This window comes from Sitodiplosis mosellana, unplaced genomic scaffold (assembly GCF_009176505.1).
Source record: "Sitodiplosis mosellana isolate CC-2019 unplaced genomic scaffold, AAFC_SMos_1.0 Smas_scaffold_6150, whole genome shotgun sequence".
NCBI lineage: Eukaryota > Metazoa > Arthropoda > Insecta > Diptera > Cecidomyiidae > Sitodiplosis > Sitodiplosis mosellana.
Window position 1 is genome coordinate 1,764,268 of NW_022601391.1, and position 20,251 is coordinate 1,784,518.

A 20,251-nucleotide genomic window follows, 5' to 3' on the forward strand; every position below is an offset into this window, starting at 1 on the left:
AATAAATGATAGAGAATGTTACCTCAAGATCGTCATCATCTTCAGCATCGCCGCCGCTGCTGTTTGTGCTGCTACGATTCCGCGAACACGTGCACGAGCCACTGCTCGATCGCATCTCATTCAAATTAGACACTTTATCTGAATCCGATTTGCAATTGCAACACGCATGCTCATCGTAGTAGAAGCAATCATTCCAAAATATGGCACCGTCACAACCGAGACGACTCGGGAACAAATTCTTCAAGCTTTTACTCGATCCCATTGTTAGATCGGCCTGTGAGTGTTGCAGTGATGTGGGCGTTAGAAGGTTTGTGGTTGGGGTGATGCCGAAATCGACAATATTGCACTTTTCGTCTGCGTCAGATACAGAATCAGCGGTTGGCTTTTTCTCCGTATCACATTCATTTGGCACCGAATCATAGTAATCGGACACGGAATCAGCTGACGATGATGTCTCATAAATGGGTGAGTTCGAAGCCGTTGCCCGAATGAAAATTTTCACACGATTATCGTCTTCGTTCTTGCTGAATGACACTTTTTCCGTTGTCGACAGAGCATTGTTGAATTTCTTATTTTCGATCGTACTGGTCGAATTAAAATCCAGCTTTTCCACACTCTTGCATTTCATCGAATTATTCAGATTCTGTTGATTTGGCATGAATTTGATGGGAATCGTTGTGCCACCGTTATTTGGACATGCATTTGTGCTGTTGACATTCAAATTGGTAGTGTTTTTCAAATTTTTCAAATTATTCAACGTTACACCATCGCCATTCAGTTCAAAGTCCTTGAGAAATTCGTCATCGTCATCGTTGAAATCTTTTGTCTTGAGATACAGTTTGGATTTATTGCTGATTGTATCGATTTTTGTGATGCTAATGTTATGGCCATTTTTCAATTTGCTGCTCTTTTCGTGAATCTGTTCCTTATCGCTGCTGTTGATCGATGCTTTTGAGCAGATTTTTTCACTGTTTTGCTCCCGATTCACGTTTGACAGTGCCGCCGTTATCGACGACATTGGGCAATTGATGAACGTACAGTTTTTATAGCCACATGTGCTTGGCGATCCATTGCATTTGGAATTGAATTGCCCAAAAAGTGGCACACCATGTTCAATTGAAACGGATTTTGATCGTGTTTTATCCAACAAATAAAATCCTTTGTCAACTTTTTGCGCGGTTGCGTCATCGTATTCAGCGCTGTTGCATTTCACCATTCGATTGGTCTTTTTTGGTGGTAGCGTCGGTGGCGATCGATCTGATTTGCTGCCACTGTCCGGTTCCATTACGGGAAACTCCAGCTTCCTTCGACTTCGCATGCAATTCTCATTTAAGCGATTCAAATCGGAAAATTTTCCGCCGGCATCCGAAAACAAATGCGATGGTGCGGATTTCTTGCGCTCGTTAACTTCTCGCAATTGTTTCGGTTTGTAGTCACACAAACACTTATTCTCAAAATCAGTGCTGAGTTTTTTGATTTTCTTTGATGTGGACGCAGTTTTATTGTCGCTCTCGTTGTTCTCACTGGTTGTTCTTGATTTGATTTCGCTGCAAATCGGAATTCGTCCGCCGTCGAGAAGATCATCGGCCGATGCTCGCCTTGTTTCCCGGAACAATTGACCGATTCGTGTCAAATCGACTAAAGATGAATCACGCGACATTTTCTTTGCCGATGGCACATTCTTCGTGTATTTTTGGCCGCTTGCATTGCGGCTACCGCTGTTTGCGCCATGCAACAATGACTTGGTTGCTTTTACAAAATTCCAGCTGTTCGATTTATTCTCGTAGTTCGGTGGCGGTACGGCCGGTGCTAAACGCTTGACCGATGCCTTGGCTGGTGCCTTATCCGAGGTGTTTGCATTCGGCATTAGTACACCGTAAATTTTGTTGTCAACGTGTCGTTCGTAGCTTTTGCTATCGAAATAAAATTGAATGTTATCGATGGAGTTGCGCTTTCGGCCGTCGAACATTGAATACTTTTTCTTGGCTTTGAATATGGCATCGTCATTAGTGTACTGCAACTTTTCCGATTTTAGTGCGGCGGTTGTGTCACACGAATTATGCTTTTTGTATACTGTGTACTTGAGTGGATTTTGATGATGGCTTGGCATTGGCAATGGCTGGGATTTGGTCGGTGACCCTTTGGAATTTGCAGTTGTCGTTGTCGTTGTCGTTGTGGTTTTTGTCTTGCTGCTCGAACTGTTGTGCTCTTTGCTGTTATCATTGTTGCAACCGGACAGTTTGGCTAATTCACTGACTTTTAGCAAACCATCACTGTGAGACCGTTGATATAGCGGCTGCCTTGGATGTATGCGCTTTTTCGCTCTCAACTGTACCACATCGCTGTCATCATTGTTTGCCGTCAAACTGTTACGGCTACGTGACACATAGCTAATTTTCAGCAGTTCCATTTTTGGAATATTTTTGTCCACATAATCAGCATCGACGATGTCGGATGCATTATCCGAACACGATGTTTTTCGCGATGAATTCGACATCAGTGTGGATGTCATTAGGTTTGTGGTTGGCATTTGCTTACCGAGTTTCATATTCAGTTGATATGAATGGGCTGACGGTGTTTGCATCATTTCTGTATATTTTTTCTGCTGCCTTTTCGTGGTGTCTGCTTTTGTTGTTTTTTCTTTCGTTTTTCTAATAATACACCTAATTTTTAAATGTTTTCAAAAACTTTCATTTCATTGCTGACGTCTTTTCGTTTAAATCATTCCATTTTTGCAAACAAAACAAATGCATATTTTTCGGCTTAGATCATGTAGTTTCAACAGTTTATTTTTTATGTTTATTGTTCTTTTTGGTTTTCACTTTCCCTTCTGGAATCTATTGGGCACGATCGAAATGAACGACTTTGATAAAATGCTTCTTCTGTTTGTTTCGTTGTTATTGTTCATTAGAGAAATGCACATCAATTCCGGTTGATCATCAGATAATTTCTTGAAGCACATACTTTTCAACCGGTTTCGCTTCTTCTTGCTGTTGCTGGTTTTATTTTTCCTATGTCGATGATGAATTTTCTAGATATCTAGAAAATTACGCAGCAATAATAATTAAATTATGACTTGTGCTCGAGCGATATGTATCGGTGGAGATTCAATTAAATGTTTGTGGAAATCTCAGTGCTTCGATCAAAAATTGAAGCATACAAATAGTTCTTGATTCACGTGACCGAGAAAGTAACAAAATTGACTTGTGATCGAATCAGATTGGTTTTCTTTTCCACGGAATCACTACTAAGCCCGTCAATTGACAACGAGAAAGATGAATTATACCTCTTTTCTTCTCAATTATTTTCAACGCTCGTAGTAGCTACCGATTGTTCTGGATTAGATTGTACTGTGTTGTGGCTAGTTTTATTTAGCTCTTGTGAAATTGAGGCATTGATTGCGCTGGTCGATAGGTTGTAGCGCCACAGCGTTTCATTTTTCTAGTTTCACTTATTGGTGTATAATAATTATTTGTGATCTGCTTTTTCTCAACTCGAGCTCGAGATATTTGTTGAAAATCTGTTTCCGGAGTCGATGTTCGAGTGATTCGGTAGTTTCAGTTTCGTATTACTTTCCTTTTTCTGCTGTTCAGCAATTTTTTCTTATTAACACAATTTCAGTCTTTCTCAAATTTAAAACTTAATCCAGTTTTTTTTCCTTTGTATATGTGTTCATTTAGTTGTAGCTATTGTTGTACGAAACGGAACATTCCGATAATTATGTATACAGAAGAAAAAAAATGCGTATACAAATTGGAGGCATCCAAATGATCGTGTGTGTATGAAATGTGCGAGAAGCAAATTGATCGAATGCGCGCGCTTTCACAGCTCAACGACAGCAACAGCGGTGAAATTTGTGTATTAATTCGTATGGAATCAATTATTTCGGATGCGCGTCAGAATTTGTGTGTCGGTGCAATCGAATGTTTGTCAGTCGTAAATGATCGAAGATGCCTAGCCTCCCAAATCAATGAAATGAACAAAAGGTAATCCAACGTCAAGTTTTTTTTTCTTCAATTTTCGGTTGAATTAAATTTTCCTCAATGCCCTTGGTTATAAGTTTTTTCTTTCTTCGGTTGCGGTTAATGATGATTACGATGAGAGTATCGGACGCTGTTCAATTGTTCGATGATAAATTGATGATCAGCTATTAACAGTGCAATTTGTATTTGGAATTGAATCGTTGATTATTAACTTGAGGCAAATAAATCATAGATCGTGTCGTCTCTTATATACAATGCGATCCGTTCATTAAGCGGGGCGTAACACATCAAAATGAAAACAAATTCGGTCGAGAAGATGAAATGATGAAACAAAAAATCACTTAATTGTATTTGGAGCTTCAAACAAAAAAATGCCGCCGAAATTGATTGATTTTCATGTAAATTCACTTAAAATGCTGCGATGATGAAATGACTCGGTTGGCACTACCTAAATTGATTAGAAATTGACAAACTGCCTATGAATATTCGATCTGGCAAAGATCAACACGATAAGATATTGTTGAACGATATCTTTCTTCTTCTTCTTCTTCTTCTTCTTCTTCTTTTCTTTTAACACGTTCTTTTACACAAATTCGTTAATTTGTCCTCGAAATTTTAATTATATTCCACATTCGATCATATGAATTAAGCAACACACAGCTTTATGCGTTTGTTTCTGTTTCGACAAAAATATTTTTCACTAAAAAAAATGCAATCCAATCGAGCAAAAATGTCAGTAAACTCAAACTCGTTTTCTTCACGAAATTGTTTTCTTTTTCAAAATGTATCACACTCTCGGGCCAAATAAATACAAAGAATGAAAGAAAAACAAACGAAATGCTTCTTCTTTTCGTCAATTCGTTGCACTTGGCTTAATGTTTTCTTTTGCACCATCTGAATTTGGAGTCTGTCTGTTCTTTTTCTTTATTTTGCACCATGTGTCCACTTTGTCAGTTGCAAAACGGATTTTGCACTGTCCGAAACGAATTGAGTGATGATGTAAATGACACTGTATACAAACACACACATACACGCATCAGAATGGTACGGGGAAAAGGTGCAAGAGTTCAATCGAGTGCGTTCTATGAATAAATTGTTCTTTGTTCGCTGGTCGATTGTTCAGTCTTTGTCACAATCATTCATTTGTTAGCCACTTCTTTCCATTAGCGCTTCAATTACACGTGAAAATGTTTATTGTTTATTCAACACAGTCCATTGGTCACATCAGAATCTCTCGCTGGTGTAATGATTGGAAATCGCAGCGAGTGAGAAAAAAAACGGCATTCAGAAGAGAATCAATTAACATTCAATTCGTTGCTCTTAGTCAAATGTATAATGAATGGGATCGATAACGGCCGCAAAACAAAGTTTTTTTTTCCGTGTTTTGTCCAATCTCTTCACGACATCACGACACACGCACTTTTCTGCATTCAATTACAACAATTGTGCGGCTAAATGTTCTGTTATTCCACACATTTGTTCATTGCTTTTTTTTGGCAACGTTTTCACGAGACACGCGTCAAAAATGGACATCCAAGCGAGTTTTTTTTTGTCACTGAATAACACTTTGACCGTTGCCACTGCGAGGAAAAAAAAACCTCATTCACGTCAAAATACCGAAAAAACGCAACGTACTCACTACAATACACTTTTCAAATTTTCTTGAATTAATGTTTCTTTGCTCTTGTTTTTTTTTTGTTGCTTGCTTGGTTTCGGTCATTCAATTCTGAATCGGAAGTAGAAAAAAAACCACTTGATTCGTTGATTGTTCAGTTAAATTGTTAGTTCGACGAAACAACTACGGTTACGATGATCAGTTTTCATCGTAGAGAGTGTCACACAAAACGCGTCTTGTTCGTATGAGCACAGTTTATTCACTAAACTGTTGTTTCATTCGCAACGACACCAGTATCTACCTGTTGCTTGTACAACGTACAAACTCTTTTCCTTTCTCTCTACGCTTTGTCGTGTCTTTCTCACTGCTGCAACCGACCGAACTGAGTCGTGTGCTCTGCGTCTGCTCTTTACTTTACGCGTGTGTGTGTGTTAGTGTGTGTATGTATGTTCGATTGAGTGAGTGACTTAGTGAGTATGTTTTTTTGGTTTGGACTCGGCATTGCCGAACGAACTATATGTTGCGGTGTTACTCAATGTGAGAGAATATCTTGCAATTTGCTATCGCACGCTTATTTTTGCGGTGATGTTTTCTGTTGCACAAACATGCATAATAACAAAACCAGAGGAAGAAATGATGATGAGCAACGGCAAACAAGCATCATAAGAGCACATTTTGTGTTGAGTGTGAGCGTTAGACACCGTATTTAACACACTTTTGAATGATCGCCCGTTTTTTTTGCTGTTGTTGTTGTTGCATCTCGTTCTTCGTTTGCGCTCGATGAACGTTCAGAACGTTTTCCTAAATTGATTTAAATGAATTGATTCGACGTTGTGTGTGAGACGGCGAAGATGAAGCGTGACTTTTTGAGGTGACCAAACGGTCATGATCAATGTATGTCAAAGTCGGTGCGTGTCCACGTAATCAAATGGTCGGCCAATTCTGCGGGTTCTTTCAGTTTTTCATTGAACAAAAATCATAATTTCATAATCGATTACCAGTATCGTTGCTGTTGTTTTGATTTGCTACTGGAATTTGTTTGTAACAATTCATTGAATGACGCTCAAATAAGAAACACACACACACACACACACACACACACATATGATGAGATTAAAAAGCGGTGAATGCGCAAATTCCAATGAATAACAATAACAATAATAATGTTGAAGAAAGAAAAACAGAAAGAAAAACCTTACATTCGTTTGTTGTGCGCTTCTGCTCTAATTATCACCGAAAAAAAATGCGTTACTCTTTACGTGTGGTTTTTTTATTATAAAATATTTGGCCTCGTTGCCGTTGTTGACTAGCTCATTCTCATTCTGATTCGCTCAGCGATTCTTTGAATTTTTCGGGTTTGTTTGTGTTCTCACTCAAAAAATGGCTGAAAGATTGCGATGAGCGCAAGCAAACGATCACGAACACATCACAAAACCCAGATACACACCATCACTAACCAATAAAAACGTAGACAATCGCATCTTGGATGCAAAACAACGAAATAGAGACAGAGGAGAGAAAAAAACAATAATAAATTTTATCAACTTTCTATAGGTATAGAGAGTATATATACTGACGAACGACCTTGTTGAATGAATTTTTTTTTAGTTTCACCGTCTTCTGTATTATCCGTCACCGAACGATTTATTTTTTTTAGTTTTTGGGCATTCTTGATCGATTCTGCTCCTGATTCTGCGCTTATTTTTATCGCACGCTATTGTCAAGCCAATCAGTTTACTGTTAGATCTGATTCAATTGAGATTTTTTTTCTGACGAGGTGATTTCGGTTTTGTGTCGTTGTTTAACGACTCTAGCTCATTCGTTCGATTGAGAATTGGAAATGAACCTCTAATCGAATGCCAAAATGCTTCGTTTTTTCTTTTCTTTTTCGAATGAAAAATCTCAAAAATAGATTCATCCGTTTGCTTCGTCCAAAACAAATGATTGTGTTTACGCACGCAAACTGTTCAAACGTATGCATACACAGGGACAGTGAGAGAGATTGGTGTTGGTCTGTGTGAAATTCTTACGAAGTGGCCACATCATACCGAGCATGTTCTTTGCATCCGATGCAAACAGAATAAATAGCAAAGCAAGGAAGATGAAGCTAGCACCAGTCATTAAGGTGTTCATGTTGTTGCTAGCTCATAAGAGAGTGTGGGATCCGACGAGCATGCAATTGCGTAGATTGTGATTTATTGACCGTCTCTATCTACTTATTTTCGAGATCGAATACTTCGAAGACTTTCATTCTTTTTTCCGTCCGTGTGTTTTTTCTGTTCTTCATCCACCTAGGCTGTGATTCGTTGCTTGGATGCATTTAAAGGTCTTAGCTTGCGTGTACTTTCAACGCGAAGAGCATCGACTTCAGAGTTCATTGAAACCGAAAAGAATGCAAACAATTAGTAACATCGTTACAGTCAATTCAGCTGCGAACGGTCTGATCAAACTTGAAGTTTGAAAGTCTCGCACATACGGAAGATGTGTGCTTGGAGCTACTAGGTAGTATACCTTTTACGGAGATTTCAATAAAAGCGAATGATTTACAGGCATTCAATTGGATATGTTTTCATTTGCCAAAAATTTACATGTGTGTTCTTTCAATTTGAGTCGTGTTGACTTTGTTTGAACCAAACTTTTGGTGCTAACTCGAAAATCGTTGGTTCTACCGTAAATACTAGCTAATACAGTCCAAACTCTTCAGCATTGCTTCAATTATTTGCAGATTTTACACATAAATCACAGATTGAGTGATTCTCTCTCTCTCTTTATCTATCGCCGTGGAGGTTGCATATATGTATATCCATTGTGCTCGTCGAAAGACGATTTCAGAGCGTCAGTTTTTTTTCCACGGTGCTGTCCGCATTGTGAATACTTATGATGTGTACGATGCACATGCAACAGATATACTCTCAATTCAACATGAGAATATTTTTCAGTACATACCGTTGAGGTGCAACAGAACCAACTCAAGGTGTAATCATAATAATAAAGAGAGAGATGTGGTGTCAGTACACGGGGGAAAAAATACACTGAAATATCGATTATTGCATTACAATAGACAATCGACGTTTTCATGTCTGAGCAATACCACCGAAACGAAATGCCTGTCTCTCTCTCTGTGTGTTTGTGTGTGTTTATTTTTCACTCTTCTCGATGCTGCCACAACTTATCACAAGTAATAAGCAGCCAAGAAAAGAACGTATACGAAAAATGCTGATTATGTGTGATGTTTTTTGTTTGAAACAATTTTTTTCCTCCTTTCCTAAGAAACGATTTAAGAAACATTATTGTGTAGAGACAGTTCAACGTCGACAGCGAGACAGTTCACAGCTATTCAAGAGCTCTTCGCACCGCAAGCGTTGTATGATTGCCTGAAATCGGCCTATACACCATTATTTACACTCGGCACAGCTACGGATCACTTGCGCATTGTTATATCGTATTGCTGCGATCATTTTCGTTCATATTATTACTATTATCATTACTCGTATTCGACGACTAAAATCATAGCTACACCTGACAGCTCCAATTTACCTATTTAGCGCTTGTTCTTGTTTTCTCTCTCTCTCTCTGGCTTCCATTCACACAGAAACGCTCGAAGCGAACAAACAAAAAAGCATTCGAGTGAAATAAAAATCACCAAGAAGAATGAAGAGACCGGCCACATGAAATGATGGTTCTAGTAGTAACAATAGTGAGCATCAAACGTGAAATATGTTCAACAATACATCAATTTTCCCTTTGTTTATTTCACATTCCATCGGTTGTGGCTGGTTCGTGCTGCTGTCGCCCGTGCTCCGAAACAACACCCAAATGTGCAACGAGCAACAGCAATTTTAAAATGAAATTTTCGATATTGTTACAAAAATCCAAATTGTTATACATCATAATTAACAAAGTGTGATCGATGTTGTTACAGTTTTTTCTGTTGTTGTTGTTCGTGAATGTCTTTCGCTTTTTATATACACTGTTCGATTTCATTGGTTCGCAAAGCGTTAACATTTTTCACGCCGACTACAAAGTAGAGTATTGAAGTGAACCACTAAATATGATGTTTTTTTTTACATTGTAACATCAATACTAATGTAAGCTTGGAATTCCGATTCTCGTCATACGTAACCAAGCTATTTTATTAAGCTTGCGAGAAAAAAAACAAGCAGCGAAACAATTGAGCAGTCAATGAAACAAAAAAATGCATCAAACACAATCACAAATCGAATTAACAAATTGGATACGAATGAAGTGAAAACTTTGAGTTTCCGAATTTGCCGCTGCCTTTTTGCCACTTTGTTGTGATTGTTTGTTTTACATGGTGCGTTTCATTCGCATTCAATCGTCGAAACTATATTTTGCTAATTTAATAAATTGAGTACAAGCAAGCAACCAACAAATAAACAAACACAAACATACACAGATTTTCGCTTGGCACTGGTTTGTTGCTTTGTTTTGCTTTATCTCTCATTTTTGTTTTGTTCATTTGCTTTAGTTTTTCGGCACTCCGTCTAAATGGAGCACCGTGTTGTTGTGCCGCGCTCATTTTAGGGCTAAATAATTAAATCGAAATGAAAAACAGCACACAAAACTCAATGATTCAAACAACAACAGCAACAAAAATCCCACTACCTACAAACGGCCCAGAAATTTAATAAGCTCAAGCGCGAGCGCGCGCTCAACAAGTGATCATCATGAATTATTATCAATAAATTAGATCATTTTTTTTACATTGAGCCAAAATGTCCGGGTATTTCGGTTCACCTGGGCAAGTAAAGGTAAAGCACTCAACCGCACACACCGCATCGAAGAAAGTGGGAACACATCTCGGTAAAATGGTCAATGAACATTTCATTCCCTGCTAACAAATTAGCAAGCAATGCTAATGAACATCATAGCCCACCCGAATAAGATAAATCGCAGTGTGTACAATTCAAAAGGCACGAAAATATAAAGTAGATCAGTCGATACATCAATGAGAAAATTGACTATTCGATTGTTGGTTGTCCAAGCATTTCTTCGTATTCGAATCGCACAAAAAGAAAACACAACAAAAAACTGGGACATCGTCGGCCAACTAGCCGAAACAGTCGCGGAATGCAAATTGCCTACAGAGAGTCCCAGACCTTGGCTCATTGAACTAGAAGCGACCGAAATGAAAAGAGAAAAAAAAATGTAATTTTCGGCGATATAAACATACCGAAAATAGGTTTTCATGCGACTAGTCAAAACGTCCCACCCAGCGCAGTGTGTATAATTACGTGCGGTGTACATTTTATTGAGATAATCTCACAATGGAACCATGTATTGTCTTACGAGAAAACAAAATGTACCGTAATCGTGAGCAAGCTTCACATCCAGCGAAACTTTTTTACTTACCGGGGTCTTAAAATGACCGCTTTTAATTGGAATTTTATTCAAAAGTAACAAATTATGGCCACTGTCTTATCAGTTGAATATCAACTTAGCACCCTGTTAAGAGTGATTTCTCTCACTCTATCTCTCTCTTGAACTAATTTTGGTGAATTCTCAATGTGAATAGTTTGAACTTGAGTTTAGGTGTGCAAAGAATGGCGATAAGCCATCATTAGCCTCAGCATAGATCACACCATTTGACTGAGTGAAAAGCTGATTTTTGTCAGTGATAACCTCAATGCAAGCAACTGTGTCGTTTGCTTAGTAGATCAACGGTTTCTGTTCTGTTCGGAATATTCTGGTATGTGATTTTTAATTAAGAAAAAACACTCAAATAATCTTCAACATTCATCATATCAAAAGGCATTTGCAAACGGACGATTAGAAGATGCGGCAGCGGCGGTGGCTTTGTAATCTGTATTACAGGTCCATTGAAGCAAAAAAAAAAACTGCAATACTCGAAGAACGTAATATTCTGCTCAAAAAATGCTTCAGTATGTTTATAATCTTGTTTCGCTTTGATCATCATTTAAATGCGCATAATTTTTTGTTTCTTCTTAACTTTTAATTTGATTTAACGGTCATTTACGGCTTAACTTTACACTTGGATCAGATCAGTAGCACGAAAAATGAGGTCTAGAATTTATAAAAAATCAAATGAACCGAAAGAACTCTACATCACACTCAAATGTGAGTTTAATTTTCGTTTATGTAAAGCATTTTATGTTTTCAACCAGTTCAAAGATCTTATGGCTTGACTAAACCGGTCAAAATCAAACGAATGGAGGGAAAACATTGAATTTGTTTAATTGAATTTGAAAAAGTCAGCTAAAGAAAATAACGAAAAAAGAGCAAGCAGCGAGCACTTTACGTTTCAACGAAGCCCATTCATTTTATGGGGCGATATAGAAAGTGTGAAAATATGTATGGAATAGTAAAATGCTAGAGTTTATTTCAATTTACCCGGAAAAATGGTGTATCGGATGACATTTTCGTTTGGGTCGGTCGCATTCAAAGCATCTTCCTTGAAATGCTTTGCTCGCACGTTCGTTGGATCGTTTACCATTTCATCGTCGAAATTAAATTTGTTGTAAAAACAATAATCAAAAAGCCATGCCGCACACGCTCGCATCCATTCGAAACGAGAGACATTCAAAGTGGCAAGTAGTTGGTTCAATGGCCCATTTCATCTCTGTGTTTCGTCAGTTGAAAGATCGAATTTGCAATCACTTCTCACTTCACACACACACCACAAACACAGCGCATGCATGTCTTCTTGATGAATCAATTTCAACGTCATGCAATTTACAACGTGCGCGATTCGTTGGTCTAATGAGCTTGACTCTCTCGCCGAAGCACGAAATCGCACAAAGACTTTATTAGTTTTTATTTTGGTTCTCTGATTTTAATGACAATCAAACGTGAAAATCGTTTGTTTATGAAATATTATGAAGAAGAAGAAATAAAAATCAGCAACAATAACAAACACACACACACACACACATTCAGCACGGGTAAAACCGAAAACAATGCATTCGGTGCGATACTGTGTATTAATTCTTCATTCGAAACGTGTTGCATTTCATCATTCCGCTTTAAATTCATAAATTAAGGCGATACTATTATTATTTTCATATTTGGTTTTGTTTTGATTAGGAAAAAGAGTTGAAATATAGAAGCGTGGGTATTTTTGTCTTTTCTCTCTCTCTGGCAGAGAGTCTCTCTCTCTCTCTGTGTGTTTTCATTTGATTTTGTGTTTTGCCGTGGAGCTGAGTTTGCATCGTTAGTTTAGACTGTATTTTCGACAGAGTGGCGAATGCTGAATGCGAAATGTGCACTGTATGCCTGAATGAATCACGAAACAAATGAAAGTGTGCTGGCGCGCACAACACTCTCGCGCGACATTTCTTTTGAGACTTGCTCTTTGTGTTGTTGTTTTTTTTCTTCTGAGAAATAGTCATTCAATTTTTTGTTGTAGTTTCTTTGTTGTGTTTTTTCTCTTCTCCTTTTTCAATGCACTGACAAAAATTGCAATAAAACACTTTCACAAAATGATACTTCGCTTGTGATTTGTTGTACCTTATCGCATCCCATTTTGGGATTTGTTGTTTTCATCGGTTGCGCGACTTTTGGCTTGTGTTCACCTTACGGCATTAAATCAGCCACCGATGACAAGTTGAAGAGTTCAACTACACCAAATTGCAGAAGAATCTCCCACATTACCGTACAATAATCACGAGAGTTGCATCGAAAAGTGGCTCACAACAAAACCGTTGAATTGATTGGTGTTGTAGATGCTGAAGCAGCAGCAACAGTCGATTCGTGCAAGGTCGTCTCCACGTAAAATCAACAGCGAAAAGAACACATATATCGAATTACAGTTACTGAATGCTCGTTGGCTAGGTGCATCTTGATGATCATACGATTTATTTGGAGTTTTGGCATTTCAGATTATTTAACGAATACCGTTTGCTAACCCACTGATCGAATATTGATGCGTGGATGCTGTTAATTATCGAACGGTTGACAAATGGCAATTCCAATACTGTGCGCACACCATTGAATTGGTGCATATTCAAAACAGGCAGCTGTATTTATTTCTGTCATAAAAACTAACGATGATCCGCTACATTGGAATTAGAACGAGATCAGTTGTCGTCACCGTTGCTGCCGCCGTTGTTACTTGGGATCAGAGACGATATATTCAAACGGAAATGTTCGATAATTCTATTACACAACGAATGCTTGTTTATTGAATCGTTCTAAGTCGACTAAGAGTCGGATGCGTGCGTACTTGTGTGTGTTCGTTTGTCTGAGATTCAAAGAATTTGAATAGAACATCGGTTAGTTGAGCGCAGCATGCAAACAAATTGCCTGGCATCAAGTACTCATTTTCCACTGATAGTAGTTTACATTGCATAACTGTTGTTTCATTTTCGTAGGCAAAGCCGGCACATTGCATAAGACACAATTACCGTCCGAACCATTTATTGACCAGCCACCGAGCATATGGGCTACAACTTGATTCGATGCATTGTGTGCATGCTGTACAGTTCGATCGATTGCATCTCTCGGTCTTTGGTTGACACACATTCGAAACGGGATTTGACTTTTGCAACGATTAACGATATCTATCTCTCTCTCGCCACCGGTCGATTACTCACACCACAGTCATGATGTAATATATAATTTTTGCGGGATTCTAAGTCGCAAAACAAAAACTAGTTGGGCAAAGTGTTACGCAACGGATTCCTTGATCTTCGCCTATAAAGATCATATTTGAACATGTAATCAATTGTACACGAATAGGTATTACCATAAATTCATCAAATGCATGGGACGCGTGTTGACCACATGCATGCATTCATATATCGGGATAATAAATTAATTCGTATTGATACGATTGCCATTTATGGTTTTGATGATGGGAACGTGAAGAATGCATTCTATGATGCAACGCAGAAATTGCGAACCGGTTGCAGATACTATTCAACCTATATTCATTTAGAGATTGTGCAATCGGCAGGCGAAAACTTGTTTTGATCGTTCAACATTGACATTGATCGAAACGTGTGCGAACGACGATAAATTACAAATTGGCATTAGAATCCAGGGATAGGAAGAAAACCATGCTGACTCCATGTTGCTTAATGATATCAATTGCGCTCATGAACTTCGAATAGGAAATTTTTCCATTGCAAACATGATTATCCACACTTGAAGCGGCCTTTGAATGTAGGCATGCAGTGCCGTTGCATGAGGACGATCGAATAACGTTTCTTCGCACCTGCAAACATTGCTGTCATTCGATTTGTGTACAGTTTTCTGTTTTACCTTACTGACACAGTCACCTGCATTCGCACAGAGCAGCTCTTACTTAAATCGGATCAAAAACCTCTCATCGTTTTATTTTGTTTGCTTATTAATTTTCTGTCGATTCACCTTGATAATTACTGAATCGGATGTAAATCCGTGGGTAAATACAGTATAAACTGTACATGCGTCATGAATCGAATTATCAAATCCCATTCAATATAATATTTTCCACACACGGATTACTATTGAAAACTGTGCGAGCGATCGTGTGCACATAAATTCACACCACGATTCATTGTTTCATCTGCTCCATTTACATTCCATAAAAGCCGATCGAATTTTACCGTTTCGTTGATCCGCAATTTATATTCCATTGAAATGAGACGACAATGTGCGCAACGAGATGTACAAACCATTTACGAAAGAAAATATCAATTTTATTATTCAAATTGAAAAAAAGAAGCGAATCAATTTATTAGATTATTACCGTAATAATATAATAGCCGAGCATTTATTTATATGGTCGATCGAGATCAACAACACAAATAATTAATGATTTGAACGCATATTCGATGTGTGATACCATTTTCAGCAAAATCGCAACTAGTGCGATTTCATCAGTACAACGAATTTAGGATGTTTTAATTTACACATGGCACAAATCTCATTTGTTGTGCAAGCACCGAAATAAACCTAATTCGGAGTCGTGTTACTCACGCTTCCGGAGACGCTAGAAATGCTTTGTCACACAGGCCACAATTACCATTCAGAGTATTTTGGTAGGTCTTTTTCTGGGAATAAACGCGAGGATTGGGCTTACCATCACAGCCAAAATACTCAACTCCATCTCTCTCTCTCTCTCTCTCTCTCTCTCTCTATCTCTCTCTCTTGAACGGCATTCCGATATAAAATCTCAAAACTCAAGTCAAGTAACAAGCGTTACTTGGATAATCTCCAAATCATCACAAGAAAATTAAATGAAAAACCATTTCAAGCGAAAGCGAATTCCAACTGAGAGCCGGAATGTAATTGTGGCTCCGCGAACCCAAGCATACAGCTAAATAAATAAAACTCTTCTCACTCGCTTCGCACAAACAGCAAAACACAATGAGAAATCAGCCAAGAAATTATTAGCATTTAGATTTTTCCTTCATTCATTCCGACATTTATAGCGCTGCAACGTACGAAATTCCAAGTGCGCGCGCAAGATGCTATACATTGGTTCGGCGACCAAGCAAGCGAAGTGAATGAGTGAGTGAAAAAACGAATGAAATGAAGAAAAAAATATCCAAATCACTTTAGCGACCTTTGATTCATTTCTGCACGCTCCGGTCGAAACCATTTGCCATTGCGATGGATTATCTCGCAAGTCACATAGATTTCACGCTGCTTTAAATGCTTCTCATTTTTGCCAACACAATGTTGTGTTTCTCTCTTTCGCTCTTTGCACCATAAGAAAGCGAATATTACGGCCGTTGTTCATGGAACAATGGCAACTGCAATAGTTCTGATCCTTTGAACGAGACAAAGTGAGGTAAAGCAAAAAAAAAAAAATGCACGCAAATAATGCATTTCATGAAACCAGTTTATTTTCTTGCAATGAAGACGAAAAATTGAGCATCTTCGCGAAATGAATATACCGATAAAGTGGAATTGTCGTAGTCTCTGGCATTTTTCGTATTTCGTTTCCAAATTGCATCCATTCCATGATGTGCGCATATAAAGTGTTGGATTGGGAGATTTTTGTGTCCGTTTGAATAGCAACTGATTGTGTGAATTGATAGCGGAATATCATCAGTCTTAACAATTATTATAATCACATTAGTCGCTCTCTCAATCGCAGTGTGACTCTTCTCAATATTTGGACACCGCGACCAATTCGAATTTCAATTCGATTACATTTTAAGTGCACACAGTTCGACAGACGTCCAACAAAGCAGATATCGCAAGTAAACCGGTTCGCATCGTGCACATCGTTACATGATACCATTTAAATGGACCCAACTATATTACACAATGGAAGACGTGTTTTTTTTCTTTCTTCTTAACATTTGTACCAGGGCTTGTCTGTATTTCTGCATTTGTGATGCGTTTTGTGGAAACGGGCTTTTGAAATCTGTTCGTGTTTTTGCAATTGTTTAAGCATTTTTTTCTATAAAAAAAGAAGTATCAAAAATGCTAGCACTCCCTGATCTCCAATCTCAATTTAGAAGACCCCGGAGAACATAGTAGCAACGAAAATTGGTATTCTTTTTAACACCCATTATACTGAATTACTCAATGGGCTTGAAGTGGTCTCAAAGGATTTTCTGATTGTTTCATAGATTGTGATGAGACAACTTTAAAATGCTCCGAAAACCGGAAAGCGTTTTTTTCGTTATCAATTCGATAGCACACTTGAATGGGTGACAAAGTGATGCAACGCCGTAAGAGAAGATCAATAGACATATTGAAAGTGGATATCAATAGGAAGAAAGAAAAGTTGATAAAAATATGCAAAACTGCGTGATTGAGTTGATGACAAACCATGTGTTTTGATTCATTTTTCTGCGTAAAATATATATGCATGATGCGAATCGATGTAAATTGTCACCCATTAACGAAACAAAGAGCGCACTCATAAACACAAAGGCAAAATCGTGTCTTCCGAAGTGCGTTTTTATGTCAAAGCCCGCTAAATGAAGTGAGGTAATCGTTGAAAAGCATTTTTCCCTTGAGTTTAATCACCGATTAGTATCTCAACGATTTTGCAGCACAGAAAAAAGCATTAACTATGTTGAAATCAGCAGAAAAACTCAACGTCAACGACAATGATGTCGACGACAACAACGACAGTAGCAGCACAACAAAAACTTTTCACCAATTTGTCTCTCGCTTCACATGTTATGCACGCAAAAAATGTGCGCAGTTCAAATCAGTTTAATTAATTTAATGTGATTGTTTGTATATGATTGCTGCTTCTTTGAATTACAAAAATAAATAGATGGCTTTGACAACGCAATAGCGATGACAACTGTTTTATTAGCGAAGGAAAAGGCCGTGAAGCCATCGAACGATTAGCATTGATAAAGAATCCATCGATCGAGTGGCGAATGTACGAGCTTCACCATGTAAATAATACTGAAATTAAAACGCACCTAGAGCAACATAATAATCGACGCCGTGACATGGTACGTGCGTCGTAATGATTGCTTTTTCTTCGACCTAAAGAGAAATGTTGGAACGCACAAATTATGGTTACTAATAAAATTTCAAGCATTTAATTTTGAGCTATTGTTTTCATTTAGTACGCGTTAGCTTTATTTTCCGCACGCACTTTTCGCCCGAAACAAACCTGGTCGACCCAGCCACTTTGGTCAATCCAAACTGGGTCACATTTGAAATTTTCTACATATGCTCGTCGTATCATTGTGCGTCGAAAGTTTTCATCGCCACAACATCAACAAAAACTGATTTTATTGCGTCTTTCGACAACAACAAAAAGAAAAACGATGGAACTAAAATGTAAGAAGCGATTCGCGTCAAGCACATGGCATTTTAACAATAATTCACCGGAAAAATCGGCTCACGTTTTTTAGTTTGATTTTTAAATTAATTGTCTTATAATAAATTTCTCGGCGTTTTTGCCCACTATTTCAGAAGAAATTTGACGCTAATTGATAGAAGAAGACGAGAGAAAAAACATCAACACAACGGAAAGAGGAAGCAGAAAGATTATAAGACAGTCTAGAACAAAAATATGTCTCGTGTTTCGGAGACATGTTCCGAAATATTTTATAATATTTTTGGAAAGAAACATTTTTTTACTCTTCATGGTATTCTTGAATGAAACTATTCATAAAACGCATAATTCTCACACGTTATGAGACTGGTTTTTTGTTGTGTAGGTAAATTTGATTTGTCTGTTTTAATCTCTTTCGTCCCAGCGTACGAATTGTGGATTGGATCTTCTTTTAAGCAGGTCTTATCAAAACAAATCCACTTTCAGCCGATGCTGTGTGCAAAGATGATGCGTGTGTGAAATGTGACAAAATAAACAATTTGGATTTAGGTAAGAATTGAAATAAAACCCATAATACAAGAGATTATTTAAACGATCTTCATGTCATTTGTATTTTCTAATGACTCCGAAAACGGAGACCGACTGTCCACTAACATGAATTCAAATATGAGCGCACACATACACACACATATACAAAACAAAACAAAACTCGACCACTCAACTGGACGCGCGTCCAATAAAACGATGGACGCACAGCGAAAATATGAATGTAAAAAAAACGGCAAAAAGAGATAAAAATGTGGAGTGCGCATACAACGACAAGTCAAAACATGAAATGATCAAGAATTCGGTCAACTTTAAATAAGAAATTAGCCTAACGGGAATCGTTATGTTTCGTGTATTAACACGAAAATGAAACAACAAGAACTAAGAAATAAAAGCGACGCGCTTGCCAAATAGACGTACTAAGCGCGAGCAAACGCACACACAACGCGCATCAAAGACAATGTGCTGACAGAAACAAGAAGGAACAACCGGATGACACACTATAGTATTCACGTTATCAGGGCGAATTTTGTGAAAGAATCAGCCGTGTTGATCGTATGCTTTAAACATCCGCAGCTTATCCAGATACACAGCTCATATACATTTTTAACGGATCAACATTATTTTTGGTGCGATAATGAATCATGTCAAAGATCTTCTTGTAGAAATGCTACACATTTTCATTTCAATCGATCACCAAGCCCATTCTAGCATGCTACGAGCTTCAACGATAATAAGTTATGCGTGTATTTTTTTTCTATTGGATGCAAAATGATAATGAAATTTGAGTCGTTCGTTGATCCAAAACCTGTTTGTTGTCAATGGCCCGAATCATATCGGCTCGAAAAACACTTGGAATCGTTGTCGTCGAATTCTAAATGCTATGCAAATGTCAACAAATTTTCAAAATAATCTAATTTTTTCCGTTACGAAAGTAGAAAGTCAGTCGAACTTTAAATCGACTAGAACCGCAAAAATGGGAAATTAATACTGTGACCGGTGATTTACTACAATTGAATCGATTAATTTAATTCTCTTATTTGGATCGGCCGGATAGTGAAGAAAATCGGCAATTCAGAGAAATTCTTGACGATAGCATATTTCCGAGTTTTGATTACAAGAATTTAACCTCGGTCAAGCGATCAAATCAAGCGAAGATAATTTTGACTTTATTCAATTCCATTTAATTTTGGTCACTTTGTTTTGAATGTAGAATATAGCAATGATATACATGTGTAGACCAAGCGCAAAAATTGAAAAGGAAATAAATCAGAGATTACTATGAGATATTTTTATTCATATGGGATAGAAATATCGCATAAAAATATCAGATATTTTTCATGCGTTGCGTTGTTGTAACGCATCTGCAGTACAAAATTC

The 20,251-nt window shown here is 37.8% G+C and overlaps 1 protein-coding gene across 15 annotated transcripts in view; it reads right to left on the reverse strand.

Moving 5' to 3' along the window:
- Positions 1–20,251, reverse strand: part of LOC129574045 (guanine nucleotide exchange factor DBS) — an 87,847-nt gene that overhangs the window by 19,809 nt on the left and 47,787 nt on the right. For 2 of the 15 annotated variants that reach the window (XM_055455359.1, XM_055455360.1), the window contains exon 1: positions 23–10,613. The exons of the other annotated variants lie outside the window; for them this stretch is intronic. In XM_055455359.1, coding sequence (XP_055311334.1) covers positions 23–2,587 — 2,565 coding nt within the window. In that variant the 5' untranslated portion in view covers positions 2,588–10,613. Of the gene's footprint in view, positions 1–22; positions 10,614–20,251 lie in introns of those variants that run through there. 15 annotated transcript variants of the gene reach the window in all.